The 22,415-nt window shown below is 56.1% G+C and overlaps 8 protein-coding genes across 8 annotated transcripts; 4 read left to right on the top strand and 4 right to left on the bottom strand.

Moving 5' to 3' along the window:
• Positions 1 to 616: 616 nt before the first annotated feature.
• Positions 617 to 2,200, bottom strand: BDW74DRAFT_189604 (uncharacterized protein; the record flags this gene model as incomplete). Its single annotated transcript, XM_073732013.1, has 5 exons — positions 617 to 688; positions 738 to 1,065; positions 1,110 to 1,256; positions 1,301 to 2,085; positions 2,147 to 2,200. The coding sequence occupies 5 exons, from the start codon at positions 2,198 to 2,200 to the stop codon at positions 617 to 619; spliced, it is 1,386 nt and encodes a 461-aa protein (XP_073577720.1).
• A 206-nt stretch (positions 2,201 to 2,406) lies between these two features.
• BDW74DRAFT_184183 (SDR family oxidoreductase) lies at positions 2,407 to 3,267 on the top strand (the record flags this gene model as incomplete). The annotated part of the gene is made up of 3 exons (XM_073730738.1): positions 2,407 to 2,415; positions 2,460 to 2,635; positions 2,688 to 3,267. 3 exons carry the CDS (start codon positions 2,407 to 2,409, stop codon positions 3,265 to 3,267), a joined length of 765 nt encoding a protein of 254 aa, XP_073577719.1.
• Positions 3,268 to 3,678: 411 nt separating this feature from the next.
• Positions 3,679 to 5,840, top strand: BDW74DRAFT_189603 (uncharacterized protein; the record flags this gene model as incomplete). Its single annotated transcript, XM_073732012.1, has 6 exons — positions 3,679 to 3,800; positions 3,864 to 4,038; positions 4,110 to 4,473; positions 4,537 to 4,764; positions 4,812 to 4,894; positions 4,947 to 5,840. 6 exons carry the CDS (start codon positions 3,679 to 3,681, stop codon positions 5,838 to 5,840), a joined length of 1,866 nt encoding a protein of 621 aa, XP_073577718.1.
• A 3,063-nt stretch (positions 5,841 to 8,903) lies between these two features.
• BDW74DRAFT_184180 (purple acid phosphatase family protein) lies at positions 8,904 to 10,918 on the bottom strand (the record flags this gene model as incomplete). Its single annotated transcript, XM_073730737.1, has 3 exons — positions 8,904 to 9,577; positions 9,633 to 10,384; positions 10,458 to 10,918. The coding sequence occupies 3 exons, from the start codon at positions 10,916 to 10,918 to the stop codon at positions 8,904 to 8,906; spliced, it is 1,887 nt and encodes a 628-aa protein (XP_073577717.1).
• A 1,836-nt stretch (positions 10,919 to 12,754) lies between these two features.
• BDW74DRAFT_164189 (uncharacterized protein) lies at positions 12,755 to 13,260 on the bottom strand. Its single transcript, XM_073726221.1, has one exon. The coding sequence runs from the start codon at positions 13,017 to 13,019 to the stop codon at positions 12,846 to 12,848; it is 174 nt and encodes a 57-aa protein (XP_073577716.1). The 5' UTR covers positions 13,020 to 13,260; the 3' UTR covers positions 12,755 to 12,845.
• Positions 13,261 to 13,824: 564 nt separating this feature from the next.
• Positions 13,825 to 15,887, top strand: BDW74DRAFT_184178 (fungal specific transcription factor domain-containing protein; the record flags this gene model as incomplete). The annotated part of the gene is made up of 4 exons (XM_073730736.1): positions 13,825 to 13,912; positions 13,973 to 14,024; positions 14,075 to 14,873; positions 14,928 to 15,887. 4 exons carry the CDS (start codon positions 13,825 to 13,827, stop codon positions 15,885 to 15,887), a joined length of 1,899 nt encoding a protein of 632 aa, XP_073577715.1.
• A 1,020-nt stretch (positions 15,888 to 16,907) lies between these two features.
• Positions 16,908 to 18,923, bottom strand: BDW74DRAFT_171829 (terpene cyclase/mutase family protein; the record flags this gene model as incomplete). The annotated part of the gene is made up of 1 exon (XM_073727377.1): positions 16,908 to 18,923. The coding sequence occupies one exon, from the start codon at positions 18,921 to 18,923 to the stop codon at positions 16,908 to 16,910; it is 2,016 nt and encodes a 671-aa protein (XP_073577714.1).
• A 703-nt stretch (positions 18,924 to 19,626) lies between these two features.
• Positions 19,627 to 21,474, top strand: BDW74DRAFT_164184 (cytochrome P450). Its single transcript, XM_073726220.1, has one exon. The coding sequence runs from the start codon at positions 19,819 to 19,821 to the stop codon at positions 21,436 to 21,438; it is 1,620 nt and encodes a 539-aa protein (XP_073577713.1). The 5' UTR covers positions 19,627 to 19,818; the 3' UTR covers positions 21,439 to 21,474.
• Positions 21,475 to 22,415: the final 941 nt, after the last annotated feature.

The following is a 22,415-nucleotide window of genomic DNA, read 5'->3' as shown; positions in this document are numbered from 1 at the left end:
ACAAAGAAGCTACCGTAAAATATATGCGGCAAGGCTGGCGACCTCATGCCAATGCAACAAGGCACGTCAGTGCAGACGCCACAAAATCCCGGTTCGGGTATAGTCGGGCTCATTTCTGAGGGGGCATCGTCGCAGACGTGAGACAGTCGAGGTAGATTGCTTGGGCGCTCGTCTCGGATGGTTGCAGACACTGGAACCTTTGGTGGGAGCATCAAAGAAGAAAACGAGGGACGCTGGGTGGAGGTTTCGAGCGATCTGGAGCAGGCCACGAAATATATATTAGCGGATTAGTGATACTGGAGAAAACATCTGACGATCTTAAATTCGTGACACCGGCTGGACCAATGCAGGTTAGATTGCGATGAAGGATGTAAAGACAGTTAAGGGAGAGGTGGAGGAAGATGGAAAGTGCAGAGAGAGTTTTGGCCTGTTGTTTGGACATCGCTCCTTCCCTAAAATAGAGGTCTGAGCTCTGAGATGCATTTCGTTGTCCAAAATCAAGCTACAACCAACACCGAAGCTGAGGCCTCAGTTTCATAACATCGAAGTTCCCATCTATTTACATTGCATTCACACCTAGGCGAGATTACTAAAGCTCCTCAAAGTATTAATTGCCTCATAAACGCGACGCTACCTGTTCCTCAGACACGACGGCGGCCTCCGCGACAGCTTTCCAGTTCCGATTGACCTGTGTTTGTCAGTACAGGTCTCTATCTTATGATAGCCTTTCAACTCACATCTGCGATATGATCATAGCCCAGCAACTTCGGTGCAAGCCCCGGATCCCTCCAAGCCAAGCACTCACCCTCCGGCGTTGGCACCATTTGCATTTTGCGATCGCGCTCTTCCTGCTCCGGCCCGTCGTATAGATGATACAAGTACTGCTGGGTGTTTCCTCGCTTCACGACCATCTGCGTGCGCTCCTTGCGGCATTTCTCGAACACGGCGAGAGCGTGGCGTTTCTGGGCGAGGTATTCGGGCGAGGTCTTGCTGATGGACGGGTCGTTGGGGAGGCGGGAAAGGACCTCGCCGAGGACTGCGCCGTCCTCGAATGCCATCCCAGCGCTGGACTTGTTAGTGGAGGCTCCTGTGGAGAGAGGATGACATACCCAGATGCGAGGTAAGGTAGTGTTGCGTGGACGGCATCTCCGATGTTGACCCAGGACCCAGACGGGTGTGTCCAGTCGTGCTCTCCTAGGCGAATGCACAGCTGCCACTTTTGAACAGACTGACAAAGCTTTAGGAGTTTTTCGATCCTACTGTCGTCAGCAAGCAGTCTCCACGGTCGGCGAGAACATACTTCGGATCCCAGCCCTCGAAGAGGGAGCACATCTCCTCGACATTCCCTTCTACCGTCGTCGCCAACGAATCTTCAGGGATATCATCCGGAACGAGCAAAACCATGTTGAACAACTTTCCTCCCCGCAAAACATAATTCACTGCATGCTTGTCCGGACCGAGCCAGTAATTGACCTGGGGATCTGTGACGAACGACCTCAACTCGGGGTCTTTGAGCATCTCCTCGGTATCCAACAACAATCGGTATGCAAGATCGCCCGTCTTCAAGGGCGGCTCTGGTCGTTGCAGTAGCGATTCGGTGAGTTTGCTGAACACCCCGTCGCAGCCAACTACAAGGTCACCCATGAACTCTCTCCCGTCAGCGGTAATGGCAGTCGACGCGGTCCCATCGTCGCTAGGAATAACATCCACAACGCGCGTATTACATTCCAGCTTCGCCCCCAACTCAACAGCTCGATCAACGAGACACCGGTGCAGATCGGCGCGATGGAAATCCCGATACCACGTCCCCGGGTACTGCGCCTCAGAAGCCTTGAAGTCGAGGGACGAAATGTGATTGCCCTTCCAACCTAGGAAGTTGCAGAATTTTGGGACCGTCGCATGTTTCATCAACGCCTCTTCGAGCCCCCAGTGTTGCAAGACGCGCGATGAGTTAGGAAGGACCTGGATACCGGCACCGATCTCGCCGATTTCCTTCGCCGACTCGAGGAGTTGCACGCTGTGGCCGGCGAGAAGGCATGCTATCGTTGCGCCGACGCCTGCTAGACCGGCACCGACGACGACGATCTGGTTTGGACTTGTTAGTGGGGTTCTTTCTTGTCGTTACAATGAGTACGCTGGAACTCACCTCCAGCTTCCCCGACTCGTGTCGAAACTGTTTCTTGGCGATTGGAATGGACATTATGCTTGATGTTACTGACTTTGATTCGATCGGTATCGCAATGTCTTATTTCTATTTATGATTAACTATCGATCATCGGTGCGGAATGCGTATGCTACTCCAACGACCACGAGCAAAAGCGCAAGTGCAAGAGTGGGGGATGTTATCAACACATAAATGGGACGCCGACCGAGGGTAGCAAGTCCGACATCATATCATTCTACATCATGGATCGGGTAAGTCTACTTTTCCTTCAGTGCTGACACTGCTGATCGGACAGTTCTCCTTGAAAGGCCGGACAGCACTTGTGACTGGTGGCGGGCGAGGATGCGGACTTGCTTTTGCGCGCGGGCTGGCTGAAGCCGGTGCAGATGTCGCGGTCTTCGACGTGATCGAGCAATCCGCCGACTTCAACAAGATCGAGAAGGAATGCAATATCCGGACGGCCTACTACAAGTATGTTCCTTCATTATACTATCCTACCTTGTTAATTGTTTAATGTCCGTAGGGTCGACGTCTCGTCCCAAGAATCCCTCCAAGCTGGCTTCGCGCAATTCCAAAAAGACTTCGCCAACAAACTCGACATCTGCGTCCCCTGCGCAGGGATCAACCGCCACACGCCCTTCCTTGATTTCACCTACGAAGAACACCACGATCTACTGTCGATCAACGTATTGGGCCTCTACTTCACCGCCCAATATGCAGCAAAGCAAATGATCGCAAACGGCACACGTCACGGCAGCATAATCCTCGTCGCCAGCATGGCCGCCTACGTCGCGGTCCGCGATCAGAACTGCTCGGCATACTGCGGTACAAAGGGCGCAGTGCGCGCGATGTGTCCGGCCATCGCGAAGGAGTTGACGCAGCACGGGATCAGGGTTAATTCGATTAGCCCGGGGTATGTGAACACGGAGATGACGGCGGCGTTTTCGCATCTGGTTGAGGGTTGGAAGACGGAGACGATCAATAGGCGCATCGCAGAGCCGGAGGATATCATGGGCGCTTGTGTGTTTTTGGCGAGTGATGCTAGCTCGTATATGACAGGGCAGGATGTTGTGGTTGATGGGGGAGTTACTAGGATTTCGTAGTCAATTGAACCTGAAGATTGATAAATTGAACCTCTTCCTATTATCAAAACTGTCAATTCATCGTACGATCCTCGCGCTCGTAGCTCAGTCTCTATCGTAGGCCACCAGGCTCCGGATCTTCTGGCGCGGTCGCACAAAGCCAGCTCGTATCATGCAGGAAGTGAGGGGAGAGTTCTGTTGTTATCAGAGGTGGGGGTCCGGAATTCCACCCGCGACCCCAATCGTCTCCAACCACTCCAACTCCAACTTTCAGCACGAGCTCCAAGCTTCCCACCTCCCACTGTTGGACATTCGCCGACATGCAATCGCCGCAGAAGTCTCAAGCGTATAACAGCCATGAAGCGCACAGCCTCCCAGGCCGATCTCGCCAGTCAAGCCGCAAGTCCTAGTCATAGGAAAACCACCAACACAATGGCTCCAAGCGCAGATCACGACCAAGGCTTTGCAAATGGCGATACCGATCCCGACGCCCTTCCTGCCGGCGAAACAACCGTCGTCATTGTTGGCGCGGGACCGTCGGGGTTGATGCTTGCGTGCGTCCGCATCTTCCTCCCCTCCCCATCAATCTCCTCAATTGCATGCTAATAAAAGTTCAGTGTGAACCTCACCCGCTTCGGCATTCCCATCCTCCTCCTCGACGACCGCGCCGACCGAACCTCCACCGGAAAAGCAGACGGGATCCAGCCCAAGACGATCGAGACGCTGAAGCAGTTAAGGCTCGCGGACCCGCTGCTGAAGAATGGGGCACGGGTTTATGATATTTCGTTTTGGGTGCGCACTGCCTTTCCGTTCCAATGTACTTTTGATTTGGGAGAGAGTGGTGCTGATAGTGGGACGGCTAGGACTCGAGCGAATCGCACGCCTTATCACGGAAGGGAAGGCAGGTTCATTACCCGGATCATCTGGTCGGTGCGTCGGATCCGTATATCCTGCTTGCGCATCAGGGGATGCTGGAGGATGTGCTGATTGACGATTTGGCGGCGCGGGGTATTTCCGTTACGCGGAATAGTCCGTTTGTTTCGTGCTCGCGGACGGTCGAGGGGAAGTTGGATGTTGTATATGAAGATCGGAATTCGGGCGTCAAGAAAGTTGTCAGGGCGGAGTACCTGGTTGGATGTGATGGGGCGCGATCGAAGGTTAGGGAGTTTATTCCTGATGCGCAGCTTGAGGGGGAGATGACGAATGCGTCTTGGGGCGTTCTTGATGGTTGGTCACCGCACTTGAAAAATCCCTGATCTGGTACCCGTTTGCTGATGGGGTGCTTGACAGGGGTAATCGAAACGGACTTCCCAGACCTCTGGAGCAAAGTCGCCGTTCGCTCACACACAGTCGGTTCGATCCTCTGGATTCCGCGGGAACGGGGCATGTCGAGGTTATACGTTGAGCTGAGCGCAACGGCCGGCGAGCGCGTTGATAAGGCCAAGGCGACGCCGGAGTATGTCATGGCGCGAGCGAGGGAGGCGATGAAGCCGTTTAACTTGGAGTGGAAGTCAATCGGTACGGACCTTTACTCTTGGTGCGGAGATGAGAACTGACGGGCATAGAATGGTTCGGAAACTACATCGTCGGCCAACGCGTCGCGCGCCATTTCTCAGACGCCCATAACCAGATCTTCATCGCCGGCGATGTACGTATCCCCAGCGATCCACCCCATACTCCATACTAATACAACTGGGTAGGCCGGCCACTGCCACTCCGCGCTCGCCGCCCAAGGCGCAAACACCAGCATGCACGACTCCTTCAACCTGGCCTGGAAGCTGAACCTCGTGTCGCGGGGCCTCGCGCCTTCGTCACTGCTCTCAACATACGAGGACGAGCGGCGCAAGATCGCAAACGACCTGATCGCCTTTGACGCGGAGCACTGCGCGGCGTTTGAGGCGGGCGAGGCAGCGCTGGCGCGGAACTTCGATGACAATATCCGGTTTATCTCGGGGGTTGGGGCGGAGTATGATGGAGGTGTCTTGACGAGGGGATTGGATAAGAAGAGTGCAGGTGGGTTGAGGGCAGGCGCACTCATGATCCCCGCCAAAGCGACACGGTATATCGATGCGAATCCCGTGGATCTCCAGCTCGATATCCCGCTGCTGGGACAGTTCAAGCTATATTTACTTATTCAGGATATCCAGGCCGCGAGGGAGAAGGGGTTCCTTGATACCGTCTGCGAGACGGTAACCAAGGCGTCTTCTGTGCTCTCTGCTGCCTCTACGAAGGCGCAGGACTCATACACGTCTCGCTCGCGGGGTTGGGCCGCGAATGATGCTTACCAAGTTCCGGAACGGTATACTGCTGTCTCGGAGATTTTGACTTTATCGCTCGTCACGGCGTCAAAGAGAGAGGATTTCGAGATTGCAGATCTCCCGCCTGCACTGCAGCAGAGTCGATGGACGGTCTATCTAGACGATGTCAATGGGTGCATTGACAAGTGGACCGGCGAAAGTGCGTTGTCAGAGAACCAGGCGGGCATTGTCCTTGTCAGGCCAGATGGGTATATCGGGGCCCTTGGGACTTGGGATGTTACGCAGGGAGCTGAGGCCGGACGATGGGTAGAGGAGTACTTCGGGTTTCTGTCATGAGTTCTCATATTTCGTCGTGCAATCCCATGTTTCCCTTTGGGTACAAAGTATGGTAGAAGACTATATTGTGGACTAGTTGTTAAAGCGGTTACGTCCACCAGCGTCCGCACTAGACGGAACCTGATGACGAGTAGGTATAAACCATTCTCCTTCTGGTATTTCAGGCATCCGTTCTGTGGATCGCTTTCTATTCTTTGTACATCGCACTATCTACACTGTACCGCTTCCGATACCACAATGGCCTACGAGTTGAACGAAACCGCGGTGACGTCGGTCGTGGACCACCTCTGCAAGCTGCGTCCCCTCGACGGGGCCAGCGTCCTCGTCCTGGACGAATTTTTAGATGCTTTCATTGAGGCAAAAGCTAGCAAGGTCCGTGATGTTAATCTTCTTCCCTCAGAGCGTCCTCAAACAATCGTGTTACTCGAGGTTAACTTATGTCTTCAGAAGCGGCTTTTCCTTTGTGTCGAAGCGTACCGTATACTCCTCGCCCAACTGTAGTTAGCCTTACCTTAGTTGCCGTCTTCAAGCCTTCATTTATTGCGACTATGGGTCAAATATCCGCAAGACCGCAAGCCCCGCCAGCGCAACCTCCAGAAACCGCAGTTCATGCCTGCAACTCTCTAGACCAGATTTCTCTAGACCAACATCACCAAGCGCGCAAAACGCAAGAACGGAGTTCCCAGAGCGCGCCGCCACCGAAGTCTTTATGTCGCGATAGCGGACATGCTCATCTCGGAATATCCGGATGAGTACGGATTTTCTGGGGATGCTTACACTTTTCAGCCTCTCCCCACCAAAACAAACATCCGTTTTATTGAAAAGGCTGCGGTGAGTGACTAGGATCAACGGGAGTCGACGTTCGCTGTGCCGCCTGCTAACACTACTTCAACATCCCCACGGGGAAACCCAGCCGGCCCCCTTGAGTAGAGAGTGAAGGACGAATTCCCAGGGTTTCTCGCATGCTTGGATGACCCTCAACGTCCCGAGTGGTGGTACCGACGGCTTTTCCTAGATGCGGAGGACGTGACGGAAATGATGAACAGTAGGTAACCCTCCCTACCTATGGGGCAGTTTGCCTGTCTTGGGCTTTGGCCTGTGCTTTTTCTTGTTTCCTGCCATGTGCACCATATGTTCTGCGGCACGGTCATTCATTGACTCCTGTCTCACGCGTCCTTTGCTGACTTTTTTTCCAAAAACAGCTCGAGGCTCCCCTTCTCAATCCTCGCGATAGAGCGGACCGTGCAACGAACACACGGCCGAGGAAACGTCGCCAGTCTCGGCGTTCGTCGAGAATGTACAGAGCCTTTGTATCCGTTATCCAACAACGATTCCTGGAACATATAATGCTGACAATGTCTACCAACTACAGGAGGATGACCAGTGGCTGCCGAATTCTTGAAGCCTTTCCTTATATGACACACTCTCCTGACCGCCAGAGTTATCGCCGATTTGAATGAAGCCTTCCAACACATTATCATCGAATCCTATCTTTGTTTATCCGCCTGGGATAGAGCCCATACGAAGCCCTTAAACGCAACATTCAACTATTTGTTCAATCGTCTGGGATAAAGCCGATCTTCGGATTGGTTCAGTGACTATGACCTCGGGAATGACTAACGGTGCTCTTAATTGGACTAGCCGCTCACCAATGACTCTTATAATCCAGTTTGGAAGCATAAGAGCCTCTGGCCAGAGCCTTGTCGGTGCAAGGGTGTCTAGTCAGCATACTGCATCCCTCGCGCGGGCGTACGGGCGAATGATAAATAAGGATGGGGTCGACAGATGATCCGCGGACGGGAGATATCAAGGTCAGACGCTGAAAGAGGAGTAGCGGGCAGAGAAGACCAGGGACAGTTGCATTATCTAACCGATTAGTTGGTCAATAAAGCCGTCCTGCCATATCGGCGCCTTGGAGAGTCTCGCTGGTGGTTGTAGGTTTACCCGAGTATCCAGCATCGTGGCCAGGCATTACGCGATAAGGAGAACTAAAGCGTTAGATAGAGTATGGAAGAAACTCTACCTGAAAGGATGCCAAAAGCAAACTAAACGGCTTGAGGAAGATAACAAGCTAGTTTTGTATGCGTTCGAGGATCGATTTATCTAGGGTTACCCTAAACAAGCCGAACAGGGACGAATTGCCCGATTAGGCTTGAGGTCGCGCCAAGACATAAATCTCAAGCCCGAGGGGCCTCCTCCATTTTAAAAGAGATATCCTCAGCACGGCCTCGACTCAGTAACGAGCGTAGGGCAAAAGCGCCGCCTCGGATGGTCAAAACAGCCGATGCTTATCTGCTGCCTCAACTTCTTCCTACATTCCCTTGAAGAAATTGCTGGGAATTTCGATGCTATCAACTCCATCGCGGAGCCAACCAGACCAATGGCTTCCTTTAGGATGGTTCTATTGTCTTCCTTAATTGCCAGGTCTTTGTGGACTCCCTACTCTGCGGTATGGCGGACAGATATGTCTAAGTTCCCAGCTGCACTGCCAAATGACCGCTTGCTGACCTCCCTGGCATCGGTTCGAAGTAGCTGCGCTACTCTCAGCTTGGAGGGAGTATTCTCTTGTTCTTTTCTTATTGGTCTGTCCCAGTCTTGGTGTGTAGATGTAAATGCTATAGTCGAGGTCTCACGGAAGGCCTGCCTCGGACGATACCGGATACGGCGGGGGTGTATGTTACTCCAGTCCTGGGTTACACGTTTCTTAGGGAGCAACTGCAGAAGCCTTCACGGATTACACTGTTTAGTTCAGTTTCTTTGCATGGATATAAAAGACATAGGTCATGAAGCTGAGTGTCTAATCTGTTAATAGGTCTAAACCTGAGGATTAATAAAGACTTTTGTGAGGATGTTGAACAGTGGCCAATTGTATGGTACCTTAGGGCTACCATCCATGTGCTCTTTATTCCGTTAAATAGAGCATAGGTCTCAGCGTTCTAGCTATATTGCATGATGACATCATATTTACTCCTCGTTCATGCATCATACCCCTTAAATCATACCAGGTTATATCATATCATACCATACCACATTCTCCTAGCCAACATCCCCCCATAACCGTACCTACACATCAACCGTACACGTACTCCCCTTGACAAGCGTCAAATAATCCCCCGTCGCCCCATCCTCACCACGCACAAACTCCCAGGTGACAACCGTCTCATTGACCACCGTCAACTTACTGAACCCATAGTGCGTCTGGTCCAGCACCGCCGTGATAGGCGTCACCCCCTCGCCCTCCTCAAACCACGCATGGCTCTCGACGTTCCCCGCCATCCCGTTGACGATGTGCGTCATGGAGACACCCGTGTTAGCAAGGTATGTATCCTTACTCACGACGGCGGACTCGTCGACTGTTCCATTCAATGTCATCGGGTACATCCGCTCGTACCAGTGGATGTGGCCAGACAGGTACGCGTCGACCCCGTGCGTCAGGAGGAGTTCCTCAAACGCATTCCGCACATTCGTTTGGTATTCCGAGTATGCAGATGAGTACATCGGCCGATGACTCATGACAAACACCCACGGCGTCTTGGCTCGATCAACAGCTGCCAGATCAGCCGCCAGCCACTGATACTGTGCGTACGCCTTGTTATCATCGAACCGACCCCCCTCGATGGCCCCAAACGGCCCGCTATCCGTCGTCTCAGTTTCGTCGGGTCTCGGCCTCGTCTCATTCCCAGTGATATCCCGCTCAAACGTCGAGAACGGACTACTCGCGAAATCCGTCTCCCCGTCTAAACTGATGAAATGCGCAAGCCCATAGTCAAACGAGTACCAGAAGTTCCCAACACCCCCCCGTTTCATTCCCGGGCATGCGGAAGCGGTGCTGGAACGCCGTGAAGTTCCGCTGCGACGGCGGGCAGCTGTAGTACGTCAGATTCGTGGCCGGCGCAGTCCCGTTGGGCTCGTTGTTGTTCAGGTATGCGGTGACGGGGTTGCCCGGCCCGTCGAATTCCGCGCACGCGCTCTCGTGGTTCCCCGGCATGACCATGTGGGGGATGCGCATTGTCAGGTTTCCCATCCATTGCTGCCATAGGTCCCAGTTGCTCTCGTATAAAACGCTCATGTCCCCGCCCTGCGGGCCGCCTTGGTTTGGGATCTCGCCCGCCGGGACGGGGGTCAGGTATTCTTCTGGAACTGGGCCTCCGCCTGGTAGTTCGGTGTTCGAGCCATTATAGCAGACAGGCCAGTCGTCCGCGCACGGCAGAATACCAGAGTACCAGTCGTCTGCGTAGCTGAGATCCCCGCCGTGCCACGCGAACGCCGCGCCCTCGTTTGCGGCTTTCAGGAGCTGCTTGTGTGTCCCCTGCGCATTGGTGTACCCCATGTCGTTGAGGACCGCGATGGAGAAGGGCGTGGTGTCGCCTGGTGCGCGCGCCGTCGTGAAGCTCAGCACCTGCGACGGCGCTGTTCCGTTTGCGCCCGGGATCTGGTAGTAGTATGTCCTTGACGGCTGGAGGTTCGGGATGCTGACTTCGTGGAAGAACTGACTGCATTGCGTGACGGCTTTGACTTGGCTGCAGAAGGGAGTGCGGTCGTATCTACCGGTATCCTCGTTAGTATCTCGGCCATACCACTATGGTATACTATACTGGGAATGGTAGGAGGGCATACGTATGACTCCACCCGATCGCCGTCCTGCTCAAATCCCCCGGACTCTTTCCCCAACGTACACTCGGGGCCTCGCCCAGTCCAAACGGCGTCTGGTAGTGGATGTGCATGCCGTCCGGCAGATACGAGAGCGAGATGACGTTGACATTGTTGGTTGGATTGGCGGACTGAGGCTTCACGGCCGGCGCCTCGACTAGACGTGGGAATCCCTTGCCATTGCCGTTGATGGTCGGATTCACCCAGTCGCCGATTGGGACGGGGGGGCCGGTGTAGGGTAAGTCGTGTCGACGGTGGGGCGGGCGGCGACGCCTGTGCTGAAGGCCAGGAGGAATGCAGCTGTGAGCTTCATTTTGAGGGTTGACCTGCGTGGTGGATTGGACCTGGCAGGAGGAGGCCTTTAAGTTGGAGTTGGGGTAGGGCTTGACGGGGCTAGGGCTTATCGGATTGACAGGCGGGTGGGCCATTGAGATAGTGAGGTTGTATCGCTTACGAGCCCCATGCAATGTATGACAGTTCATTGGGTGAGACGAAAGGCTTATAGTGCTTAGGGCTATCGAATTCAGACTAGGACTAGGCACCTGCCTCTTTGTTCCAGGGACAAAGAAGTGGAAGTTTCTCGGAGGTCGCCGTGCTACCATGTCTAGTGACTGAATGTTGAGACTAACAGCTGCATCCACTGCCGCCACGCTGCATCCAAGCCGACCTCGCTGTCGTCTGGCAGCTGTACTACCTCCGATGTAATCTCAAAGAATTCGTGGCTCTGGCACGGCTGGCCTGGTCCCAGCCCCTGTACAGCATCGTCTTTGCATCGTCCACAGAGCTTGGTGTTGGCACAAGCAAGGCATATGAATGCCAGTCCATTGTGTATACGATCCCGACACCCTGTACAGGTCGGTCTCCGATACTCAAGGCAACCTAACCCCGTCCCGCCGTTATGCGCATAAACGACTCGCGCTTCATCCCGTTTGTCAAGATAGACCAGGGCTCTGGCGACAATGCACGAGTCGCACTCGTAGATGTAGCTGGTATCGCGGCTCTTCTCCTTCTGCAGCAGGCGCTGTCCGAAAGTGGCAACCGTCTGTCGTAGTCTTGCTTCTCGCTTTTTCACGTCTGTCGGGACATAAGTGTAGTCGGCGAGGATGGCTGTCAGGATCTTGATATCCCCCCACGCCCAGTCCAACGCGCTGCGACCGTACAGATCCAGCGCGTAGGGATTAGCTCGATGCGAAAGGAGCAGCTGCGCAATTTCAATGGTCTGTCGCGCGACGGCAAGGTGCAATGGCGACGACCATTTCCAGCTTGCGTTTGGGTCGGCGCCTGCATTCAGGAGCATGCCCACAGTGGCCGTGTTTCCGTCTCGAGCAGCCAAATACAAGGGAGTGTGCCCGTCCAGGTCGGTCGCGTGGACATCTGCGCCATGGGCAAGAAGAAGTTCAAGAACAGCCGAGTTACTTTTGGTCGCGGCCTCGTGGACTGGCGTCTTTCGCCTTTCGTCGGGGATGGATGGGTTCGCGCCCGCTTCGAGGAGGACCTTTGCCACTGAGGAATGGCCTTCTCGGACGGCGAGATGCAGCGCCGTGCGGCCGCGCTGGTCAACTGCGTCAACGGAAGACGCAGCGCAGAGAATCGCGGTCATAGCCTCCAGGCCCAAGCGGGCGACCGTATGCAGGGCTGTCATGCGGACGGTGCCCGGTGGTGGATTGGGGTCTGCGCCCCGACGGAGGAGGAACTCCAGCATCAGCGACGAGCCCTTGCCGCTTCCAGTGAGGAAATCAATCACGTTGAAACCTCGATCATCGCGAGCCCGGATATCTGCCCCGGCGGCCAGCAAACTCTGCACCACCGTCATGTGTCCCTCTGAAGCGGCCATGCACAGCGGAGTGATGCCAGCGCGCGATGGGACTTCAGGGCCCATTCCCAGATCGAGGAAGGTCTGGACGAGGCGCAGATGGCCGCGAGTCACTGCGATGAAGAACGCCGTGGCGCCAGTGCTATCTTCGACGGTCGGATCGATCTCGCAGGCGAGACCCCATTTCGTCGCGTCGAGGTGGCCGTAGATGGCGAAGGTGTGCAGCAAGGTGGTCGTTCCGCCGGGTATCATAGACAGTGGGTTCGCGCCGTAGTCGCAAAACAACTGGAGGATGGCGCAACTGCCGGTGGGCGCTACAGCAGTGTGCAGCGCCGAGTTCAGCACGTCGGAGGCTTGTTCGGGATACTCTTGAGTGATAGTGTCCAGGACGAGCCGTCGCATCGACTCGGAGATGTGGTCGAGCTGGGCAACTCGCAGCAACGCCGCGGTCCAGTGCCACGAATAGCTTTCCCACGGCTTGACTGCTGGGTAGACACTGAGGATAAGTCTCGCGGCGACTTCATCGTCGCAGCTGATGGCCGTCAGCAGAGCAGCGTCTCCGGTTTTGCCTTCGGTAAAGACATTGGCCCCGGCGTCGAGGAGCAGCCGGATAGCGTCTTGGTTTCTGGATTTGATGGCCTCGTGAAGAGCCGTGGTTCCATTCTGGTTATCGGATGGCCATGTTTCGGCGTCGAGCAGTTTTGCGACGATGGCATTCACGCTGTTCTGTGCAGCCCAGATCAGGGGGGTGCCGGCGCTAGGTACGCTCCGATATCGGCGGGCGAGGTCGTAGAGCGAGGAATCGAGCAGCCAGTAAAAGCGACGGCTGGATTGTAGCAGGGAGTTGAGAGATGGAACGTCGAGGTGTTCAGTGATGAGAAATATCAATTCCGAGGGCAGCAGCCCCAGTGTGGGAGCCATCATGCCATGGCAGCGATGTTGAAGAATGAAGACTCCAGAGACGGTCGGCGCTTAAAAAGAAAAGGAGACGAGACTCTGGGGGAACACGAGCCACGGTGGATCAGCCTCGGCCAATGGCGCTGCTTTGTGCCTGTCAATCTCAGCGAGACAATCAGCCCCGGGGTGGCGCAAAGTCAACGCTGTCCTGCATAGTACAAGGCGACACCGATGCAGGGTTGTTGGCGATCAGTGTCCCGGGTAGTGATACATGTCTCTGTTTTGACTCTCGAAGGAACGTCAGCAAAGCTAAATCAGACGTCCAGTGTCTCACCTTAAATCAAATTGCCTGCGTTTGCTCTCCAACGCCGAGAGGCGAGCGTTAGGGTTGTCCCATGGAACAACGGCCGGAGTTCGGTCAACGGGCGACAAACAGACCATGGACAGCACAGAGTCAGCCAGGAACTGGTGGCAAGTCAGTCTAGAGTAGTAGAGTAAGTTGTAGGGAGTCCGGGATGCAGACAAAGAAGGGATTAATTTAGAAGCACAACAAAGAAAGAGCGAGCGCGAACACTTCTTTGTCCGATATATATCTTTCGCCGGTTGCACTTTTCCTCCCCCATCATGGACCACAAATACGATGCCCCCAACACGAACCTCCAGCACCTCGCAGCAGAGCCCGAGCATCTGCTTCAACTGCCACAAGAAACAGGTACGCCACTTCTATTGAAGTATGGATAATTCTAAAAGTCTAGTTAAAATGCAACCTCAGTCGCAAAACGCCCTGCTCCAACTGCGCCAAGGACAGCTCGAAATGCGTGTACGTACTCATAACCAAGGTTTCCACGGTCGCATCCATCACTGACGTCTCTAGTCCGTACAACAGGAAATGGAGTAATGCGCCCGACCGCGATGATCCAAATCCGAAAGCCCGACGAGACAGCAAAGATGTAGGCAAAAAAGATAGCAAGGATAAGGGGCGAAAAGATGGCAAGGACAAGGATCGGAAAGACAAGGACAAGGGCAAAGACAGGAGTAAGGAAGACGGAAACAGGAAGAGCGGTTCTCTCATTCGCGACCTCGATGCCATCGTCAGGATCCATCCCATCGACACGGTCCGGGGGCGCTATCTCGGCCGCTCCGTCAACTTCGACGAGCCCATGCAGACCCCCGTCCTGGCCAAAGAGAACCCTCTAATCTCAACAGCCGATCTGCAGCTCCTCCGCGAGCAGGATGCCTTTACCCTGCCGACGAACCAGGTCCAGCACGAGCTCATCACCACCTTCCTGGAGTACGGTCACGTCTGGACCCCTATCATCGATCCGGGCTGGCTGGCGGGGTCGGCGCCCTCGTTTCTCCTCCTGCAGGCCATCTTCGTCGCCGCCAGTCGCATGTCCCCGCAGCCGAATGAATATGGTCCGCCCGAGGACTTTTACCGGCGGGCGAAGCTGCTCTTTTTCTTTGGGGTCGAGCGCGATCCGATGATCCAGCTGTCGTCGACGCTGCTGCTGCACTGGTATAACCCGGTCGGGGCGAATACGCTGGTCGCCGACAGCAGCGCCTCTTGGCTGCGGACGGCCGAGTCGATCGCATTTCAGCATGGATTGCACAAGGAGCCGGATGGCGGGGATCGGCAGAAGAGTCTGCGGCGGCGGCTGTGGTGGACGATCGTGGTGAGTTTGCTTGATGTCTTGAACGTAATTAGGGCTAACGGGGCAACCGGACAGCTGCGCGACTGCGTGACCTCTGCAGAGACCGGGCGACCGCGCACCATCAACCCCAGCGACAGCGACATCTTCCCCCCCTCGATCGACGACTTCCCCGAACCTGATGCGGATGCTCGCCTCTTTCCTGCTTCAGTCGCGATCTGTCAGCGTCTCGGCGATACAGTGGAGCTGTGCTTGAGGAACGAACTCACGGCCGACAACAAGCGATCGCTCGAAGACTCGCTTTTCCGCTGGGCCAAGCAGGACTTCCCCAGCGTGGCCGGGCCTTTCCCGGGATATTCAATGGAGGCGAGGCAGGTGGCCATCGCCTACCTGGCCAACCTGATCATCCTCGACCGCGCCGCTCTGGACGGACTACTCTCTGCCCGCTCCGTCCTGGCCGGCTCGTTCATTGTCGGCATTTTCCGCGAGTTTCTGCAGAGCGACTATCTCTGCCGGCTAGGATCGGCCTTCGCGTTCTATGCGTTGTGTGCGGGGTTGATTCTGATACCGGCGGCGAGGGTGGACGGGCTGCAGGAGATAATTGGCGAGGAGGTCCTCATGCTCAAGGCTTGCCTCCATATTCTGTCCAGACAATGGGGGACAGCGTCGGATAGTCTGCGAACACTCAAAGGGCTGGGCAAAGCAAAGCACCAGAAACGCCTGCGCCTCGACCTCAGCAAACTCGACGAGACGCGCGCGTTCTTTGAGCCCTTCGACACGAGATGGTGCCGACTCTGGGCGCTGCTTGTCGACAAGGACACGAGCCAGCTCATCCTCTCACGCAAGCGACCGGAGAAGAGCCTGCTGGAGCCGTATGCGATTGCGCAGGCCAATGCGTGGGACATTCCCCCCGTCCCGGTCGAGTATCCGGACTCGCCGGGGAAGGGCAGTGGCTCGACGGACTTGGGAGGGTCGTGGCTGCTGCGGAGCGCTCATTCGGGGTTTCGTGAGGTCATTGCTCGCTCCGATCCTCGATAACCTGCGAGACGTGCATTCCGAGGCTTCCGCTGATGATGCTGGTCGGAGGGGATATCGCTATCTCAATCCACCGAGTCGCGTTGACCTCGACCTCAAGATTGGCCCGACTCCGAGGACAGATCGTGTCATCGAGCAGCACCAAGATCAATATCACATTTCCGAGCCAGGGCCCTTGGCCTAGACCGACGTGGCTGCATCGCGTTGCCCGCCGGCACCAGAATGCGCGGCGCCCTTGCGGAGATGGCACCCGTCGATCTCTGCAGGCACGGCTCTTTCCAGGGTCCGGAGGGGACACTGCTCGGTATTTCTATTCGGACTGAGAGCTATGCATGTACCTCGGCGGCATCGGAACTGGAACCTTGTGGAAGATGGTATTCACTTTGAGCATGCATGGGTCATCCTGGCAAGGGCAACCAGCCCCTGCCCTACCCCTACCTATCAGGTTTCGATCTTGGACGGCAACGCCGACCGGGTGTGCTCGTGCACAGAGCATGCAGAGTGCCTAGGCGCAATCATACCGAGCGAATCGCATGTCGTCTTGTACGACGGAATATCAACGTTTGCATCTTCCAGTTGGTTCCCTCGGCTCATCCCACTCTAGTGAACAGTGCGACAGTGCCATGCATGAACAACGCCGATCTTGTGCTCTGCATCCCAGAAGGACCTCCTGTAAAAGTGACGAATGCCGGGGCCCTGCCGATGAACACCGTACTTTCTTTTCTTTTCCCTTCCAAGTCCCTTTTTCGTCAATTCTCCAATTCTTCAGTTCGGCGTAATGTGGCGGACTATTTCTGCGCAGATCGGCGCTCCATTGATTCCCGGTCCCTGATCCCCGATTGTCATTGCTTTTTTGGTATCTGTTATTGCTTATTCTATGACGTTATATTGAGTCTAAACCCGTTTATTAGCATTACTCCGAGTTTTACGTGCTTCTTCAGCATCCTGCAGAACTCGAATTGGACTTCGTGAAGAGTATCCACGCTTAATTAATTAAACTGAAGTAGGAGAAAAGTACAACAATTACTCCGACACAACCCCAATCGCCCGCGCGTACCGCCCCAGCGCCATCAGCGGAAAGTAATGCTTGTACAGCGTGTAGTCAATGTAGAAGTGGTTTGGGAATCCCACGCCCGCATACGGCTCCTCGTCCCACGTCCCCTGCAGCTCGCCTCCCTTGACCTGCCGGTCCAGCAGGAACTGCACGCCTCCGGTGATCGCGGCATCGCTCGGACTCAACCATGTCAGCAAGCCCATCAGCGCCCAGGCCGTGTGCGTTGCGCTCGTTGGACCCGTGCCCGCGAGGCTGACGTCCTTGTATGTCTCCAGGCACTCGCCCCATCCGCCGTCCGCCTGCTGCATCTTGACCAGCCACCGCGCCCCATCCTCCATGAGCATGTGCACGGTGTCATTTCGAGACCCGTCGAGGTTGGTCTCCCAATACGTCAATCCGCAGAGCACATTGCTCGTCCCGTAGATGTAGTTGACGCCCCAGCGGCCGTACCACGCGCCGAAAGCCTCCTCTTCACCCTCGAGATAGACAATCGCACGCGCCGCCGTCTCGCGCATGCGCGACTCCAGCGACGCACTGACCTGGCACGCCGGCGTCTCAGCTCCAATTTTCAGGACGAGCCCGAACGCCTCCAGGATCCGCCCCGTCACATCCGCCGTCGAGGGGTCGCACATGCTGTTCATGTCCGAGAAGGGGATCCGGTTGAAGAACTCCTTATTGTTTTCCCAGTCGAACGCGCCCCACCCGCCGTCGTGGTTCTGCATCCCGATCACCCATTCAATCGCGTTGGTCACCACGCGCTTGTTTACGGAGCTCGGGTTCTGCTTTGCGTAGGCGAGGATCGCCGCGGCGGTGTCGTCGACGTCCGGGTACCAGGTGTTGTGGTACTCGAACGCCCACCCGCCCGTTGTGATGGTCGGCTTGAGCACCTTCCAGTCGCCGTTGCGCCCGCTGTGTTGCCGGGCCGTGAGCCAGTCCATGCCCTTTTGCAGGGTTTGTCGGGGGGTCCCTGCATCGCGGAGCCCGACTGTCATGAGGATCGTGTCCCAGACGGGCGAGACGCACGACTGCATGCGGATCCCGGCCTTGTCGCGCCAGATGAAGCGCTCCATCCCCGAGAGCCCGCCGCGCACGGGGGCGGAGTGCATCGAGTACCCCTCCAGCAGGAGCGCGAGCACGCCGAAGAACATGGGTGGAAAAATGCCGGCCCAGTCACCGGCTTTCTCCTGCCGCTCCAGGATCCAGGCCAGGCATTTGCGCCGCGCGATGCGGTTGAGCGGGGAGAAGCGCAGCCCTTTGAGCTTGTGGAGGACGTAGTCGGCGGCCACGCTGGCGGTGCTGAAGAGGTCGCTTTTCAGCAGGGTGGCGATTCCCGGGGCGTAGGGGACTTGTTTGTCGTTGGGATTGCACCAGAGCTCGTCGAGGAAGGCGTGGGCGTGGCCTTGCTTTTCCATTGCGGCGGGTCGGAAGATGGGCTCGTGGTGCCGGACGATTGTCAGCGGGACAACGGTCGATCGCGCCCACGAGGACATGTTGTAGATGTTGAAGGGGACCCAGGTCGGGATCATGATCACCTCTGGAGGCAGTTCGGGGACGGCGGTCCACGGGTAGAGGCCGAAGATGGCCAGGTTGATGCGCGTGAAGACCCGAACTTTCTCGATGCCGCCGGCGGAGATGATGAACTGGCGGGCTTTGCGCATGACGGCGTGCTCGGGAGAGAGGCCGAGCAGTTTCAGGGCAAAGTAGGTTTCGACGCTGGTCGAGATCTCCCCGGGCAGACTGGCTGCGATGCCCCAGCCGCCGTCGTCGTGCTGGTTGGCTAACAGCCATTTGATCCAGCCGTCGGGGTTGGGGATGGGGATGTCGAGGGCGCAGAGTAGACTGATGTACTCGGCTGTAAGTGTAGCATTGGCCTTGAGCTCGCCGTACCAGTGCCCATCGTCATGCGCTTCGTTGGCGCCCCAGGCTGTGGCGGCCTTGAGGGCGTCGCGGAGGGAAGACGACAACTTCTCGCCGGGGAGCTGCATTGCTGCGTGAGCGTGGTTCTGGAGAATGCAACCTGAGTTGCTGAGGTCGTTGGTTTTATAACCGTCTTCGACTGGCATCCCCAGTACAAGCGACACCCCTCAGCCGAGTCATCATGGCAGATTGTCCGAAGTCCGTGATTCACATGCAGGCCGAGATCAAGACGGCGGGCTGGATAGAGCCAGAGCTGCGGCCGGAACCATCGGGGCTGACTGCAGGTAGGGCGGAAAAGAGAAACTGAACATGGGTCAGAGACTTACTACGTGCACGGGCTATTGGTTGACTATGGTAGTACCTTACGGTAGGGGCACGGCTGGCCCCCTTTACAACCAACAATTTTAATTAGGGTTATTATATACCTCCTTCACAAACCCTGCCACCATGGCTACTATCTTTAGGCATCTGAAGCCCATCCTAGAGGCTTTGACGTTGCTACTTCTACCTATCTCAATACCCTAAGACTCCTTAAGACCCCGCCCTCAGCACCTCAACACCTAAAATACTTGTAAGCTGGCTTATCTTTCCGACCATGGGACTTGGTGTAACTTGGCGTTGGTTTGGGCGATCCCGTCCATTTCGTCACGTAGTCAGTCTGATGTCTGATGGCTTATCCCAGCGTGCAAGATTCGTCAGGTTCCTTGATCTGGAGTTACTCCGGCCCCCCACCCCCCGAGCCTCCCGGCACCCCTGCTCCACCCCGTCAGCCTGCATCACTCTACATGTGAATATCAAGGAAAAAGACAGTATTGGGTGCTGACTGCGTCGTTCTTGCTCGGGGACCTCGGGATGGATGGAGATAACACACTATCGACCTGGACATCCCGAACCCTCTACATCGGACTCCAGATACTCCGGTGCAACAGAGCGCCAGGCTTGATGTTATAAATCGTGGCCTGTATGCTCGAAGATGGCCAAACACCCTCGCTTGCCATTTCTCATTTCGTCATTCATTCCGCCATCATGCTCAAACTCGTTGTCCTCCTGGCCGCGGCGTACCTGGCCTACGAGCTGGCCTCGCGGCTCCGCAACAGGAAGCCTCTCCCCCCTGGGCCCCCTCCTCTTCCCCTCATTGGCAACCTGCATCAGCATCCCACGGACCAGCCATGGGTACAGTACCGGGACTGGCACCGGAAGTACGGGCCCGTCATCACCGTCAAGATGGGCATCCGCACAGTGATCTTCCTCGGGAGCCACAAAGCAGTGGATGACATCTTGACCAAGCGAGGCAAAGTCTACTGCTCTCCTCCCAACTTCGCGTTCTTCGGCGAGTGTATGACGGGCAACTCGTTGCCTGTTCTGCTGCCCCAAGGTGCAAAGCGTCGCGACATCCACCGCCTCGTCAGCACCATTCTCACCCCAAAGGCCTGTCAGGCATACTCCGCCGTTCAAGAACGGGAGAGTCTGCGGCTGATGAGAGGGCTCCTTGCGGCCGACGGCAACAACAAGTACAGTTGGGGATACTCGGTTGGTGTGACTTCGACTCTCATCTACGGCGAGCGCATGGGCGAAGTCGAGGAAGCTGAGATCGGGGATATCGAAGCACTGTTCAACGGCATCCTCGACGTCGTCTCTAAGGAGAATGTTGCTCTGGAGCTCTACCCCTTCCTCAATATGCTGCCCCGTCGCTTTAATCGCTGGAAGAAAGCAGGAGACGAGTTCCGCCAGCACTTCATCAAGCTCTGGGGGCGACGCATGCGACGAGGCCTCAAGAACCGCAACTGGAACTGGTCCCGGCTCTTCCATGACAACAAGCCCATCGACATGTCCGAAGAACAGCTCCTTTTTTGTATCGCCGAGCTCGAAATTGGTGCTGCCATTTCCACAGCCTCGCTGATCCGTCTGTTCATCGCTACCGCCGTCCGCAACCCAGGTGCCACTCAGCGTGTCCGTGAAGAGATCGATCGAGTCGTCGGGACAGACCGACTCCCTTGTCTGGACGACCAAGAGAAGCTTCCTCTCCTCCATGCTTTCTTCAACGAAATGACTCGCTGGAAGGCGGCCTTCCCGCTCTCCCTCCCCTATACCGGCCTGGAAGACGGCGAGTACAGCGGTTACCGCATCCCCAAGGACGCGCTCGTCATCGCAAACCAGTGGGCGCTGAACATGGATCCTGACGTCTTCATCCACCCTGAGATCTTCCGTCCAGAGCGCTGGATCGAAAACCCCGACCTTCCCAAGCCAAGTATCTTCGGGTACGGACGTCGTGTCTGCCCTGGCGAGCAGTTCGGCACTAACAGCATGTTCATCGCGTTTTCTCGCATGCTGTGGGCGTTCGACACCAAGCCCTCCAACAAAGGTATTGGAAGCGACGAGGCGCATACAGCACTGGGTATGATCGCGGAGAGCGACACGGACGGCGTCAAGTTCATCCCCCGAGACGAGAATCGCAGACGTGTTCTCGAGGGCATGCTCAAGGACCAGATGTTTGAGGACAAGCAGCTGCTGGATAATGCATCCAAGGCTGTGCGTATGCAGTTGGCGACGCCGCTTGCGAATGGGAATGGCAAGGCGAAGTAGAGTGCAGTCGGTAGTCGGATTAGCAGGGAGTCAAGGACGGTAGATTGTCTGGAGTTCGTTAGGATAATATCACATACTGTTAATTTTCACTCGTTCTTCTCCTCCATTTTCTAGGCAGTCAAGCGAGGTGATGCGTCCAGACCACTTCCATCGAAGCGTTCGCAGCTTCCTGATTAGCAAATGATTCCAGTCAACCTTGGCTTTCGAGATTTGCGCACTTGCAGCGAACTTGCACTAGGCCGTTTGTCTGTCCAAAGCGGCTGTCAAAGCTGCTCGATGTCGGAGTGCCGATATCTTGCCGGTATTGACGGGGAAGGGTCGTCTCAAACCTGGCACTTGCGGTCAATAAGGCACCCCGACGTGTCAAGGGGAGTCGCTGGGCAATGACGGAACGCCGCAGAACTGGACAAGATAGGAAGGCACGACCCTGGGGGTCTATCTACCACGTCAAGTCCAGCTCTTCCTCTCTCTTCCTCCGCCTCTTTCTACTTCTCACACACTCTTACCCCAGCATTCATATGCACCATCATCCATACACCCTCTCCTCTCTCCCAGTCATGGCCACTCGTCAACCGCTCCCGCCCCGCCAGCCACTCCGCGGCTCGGCTCAGAATCCGAAGATCAGGAGATGCTGGAACTGCGATCGGATCGGCCATATCGCCAGGGACTGTCGTCTGTCCAAGCAGGTCTTTGGCCGCCCACCCAGACCAGAGGTAGGTATCACCGATCAACCCAGTACCAGCCATCCAGCAACTAACAGGTTATCCTTTCTGGTAGGGACCGCAACAGTCGTACGGTTCGTACCAGACTCCTGCCGGCCAGGAAAATCCGCAACATCGCGAGACTGCACCGCCGACCCGAGGACGAGACCCCAAACAATGGGAGTGTTACGCCTGTGGAGTCCCCGGGCACACTCGCAGTGGTTGTCCCTTGATGATCAGAAACACGGGACGAGGGACTCGACACAAGGTATGCCA

This window comes from Aspergillus multicolor (assembly GCF_047715735.1).
Source record: "Aspergillus multicolor strain CBS 133.54 unplaced genomic scaffold BDW74scaffold_57, whole genome shotgun sequence".
Lineage (NCBI taxonomy): Eukaryota > Fungi > Ascomycota > Eurotiomycetes > Eurotiales > Aspergillaceae > Aspergillus > Aspergillus multicolor.
The sequence above is the reverse complement of the archived record's forward strand: the minus strand, read 5'-3'. Positions and strand labels throughout refer to the sequence as shown.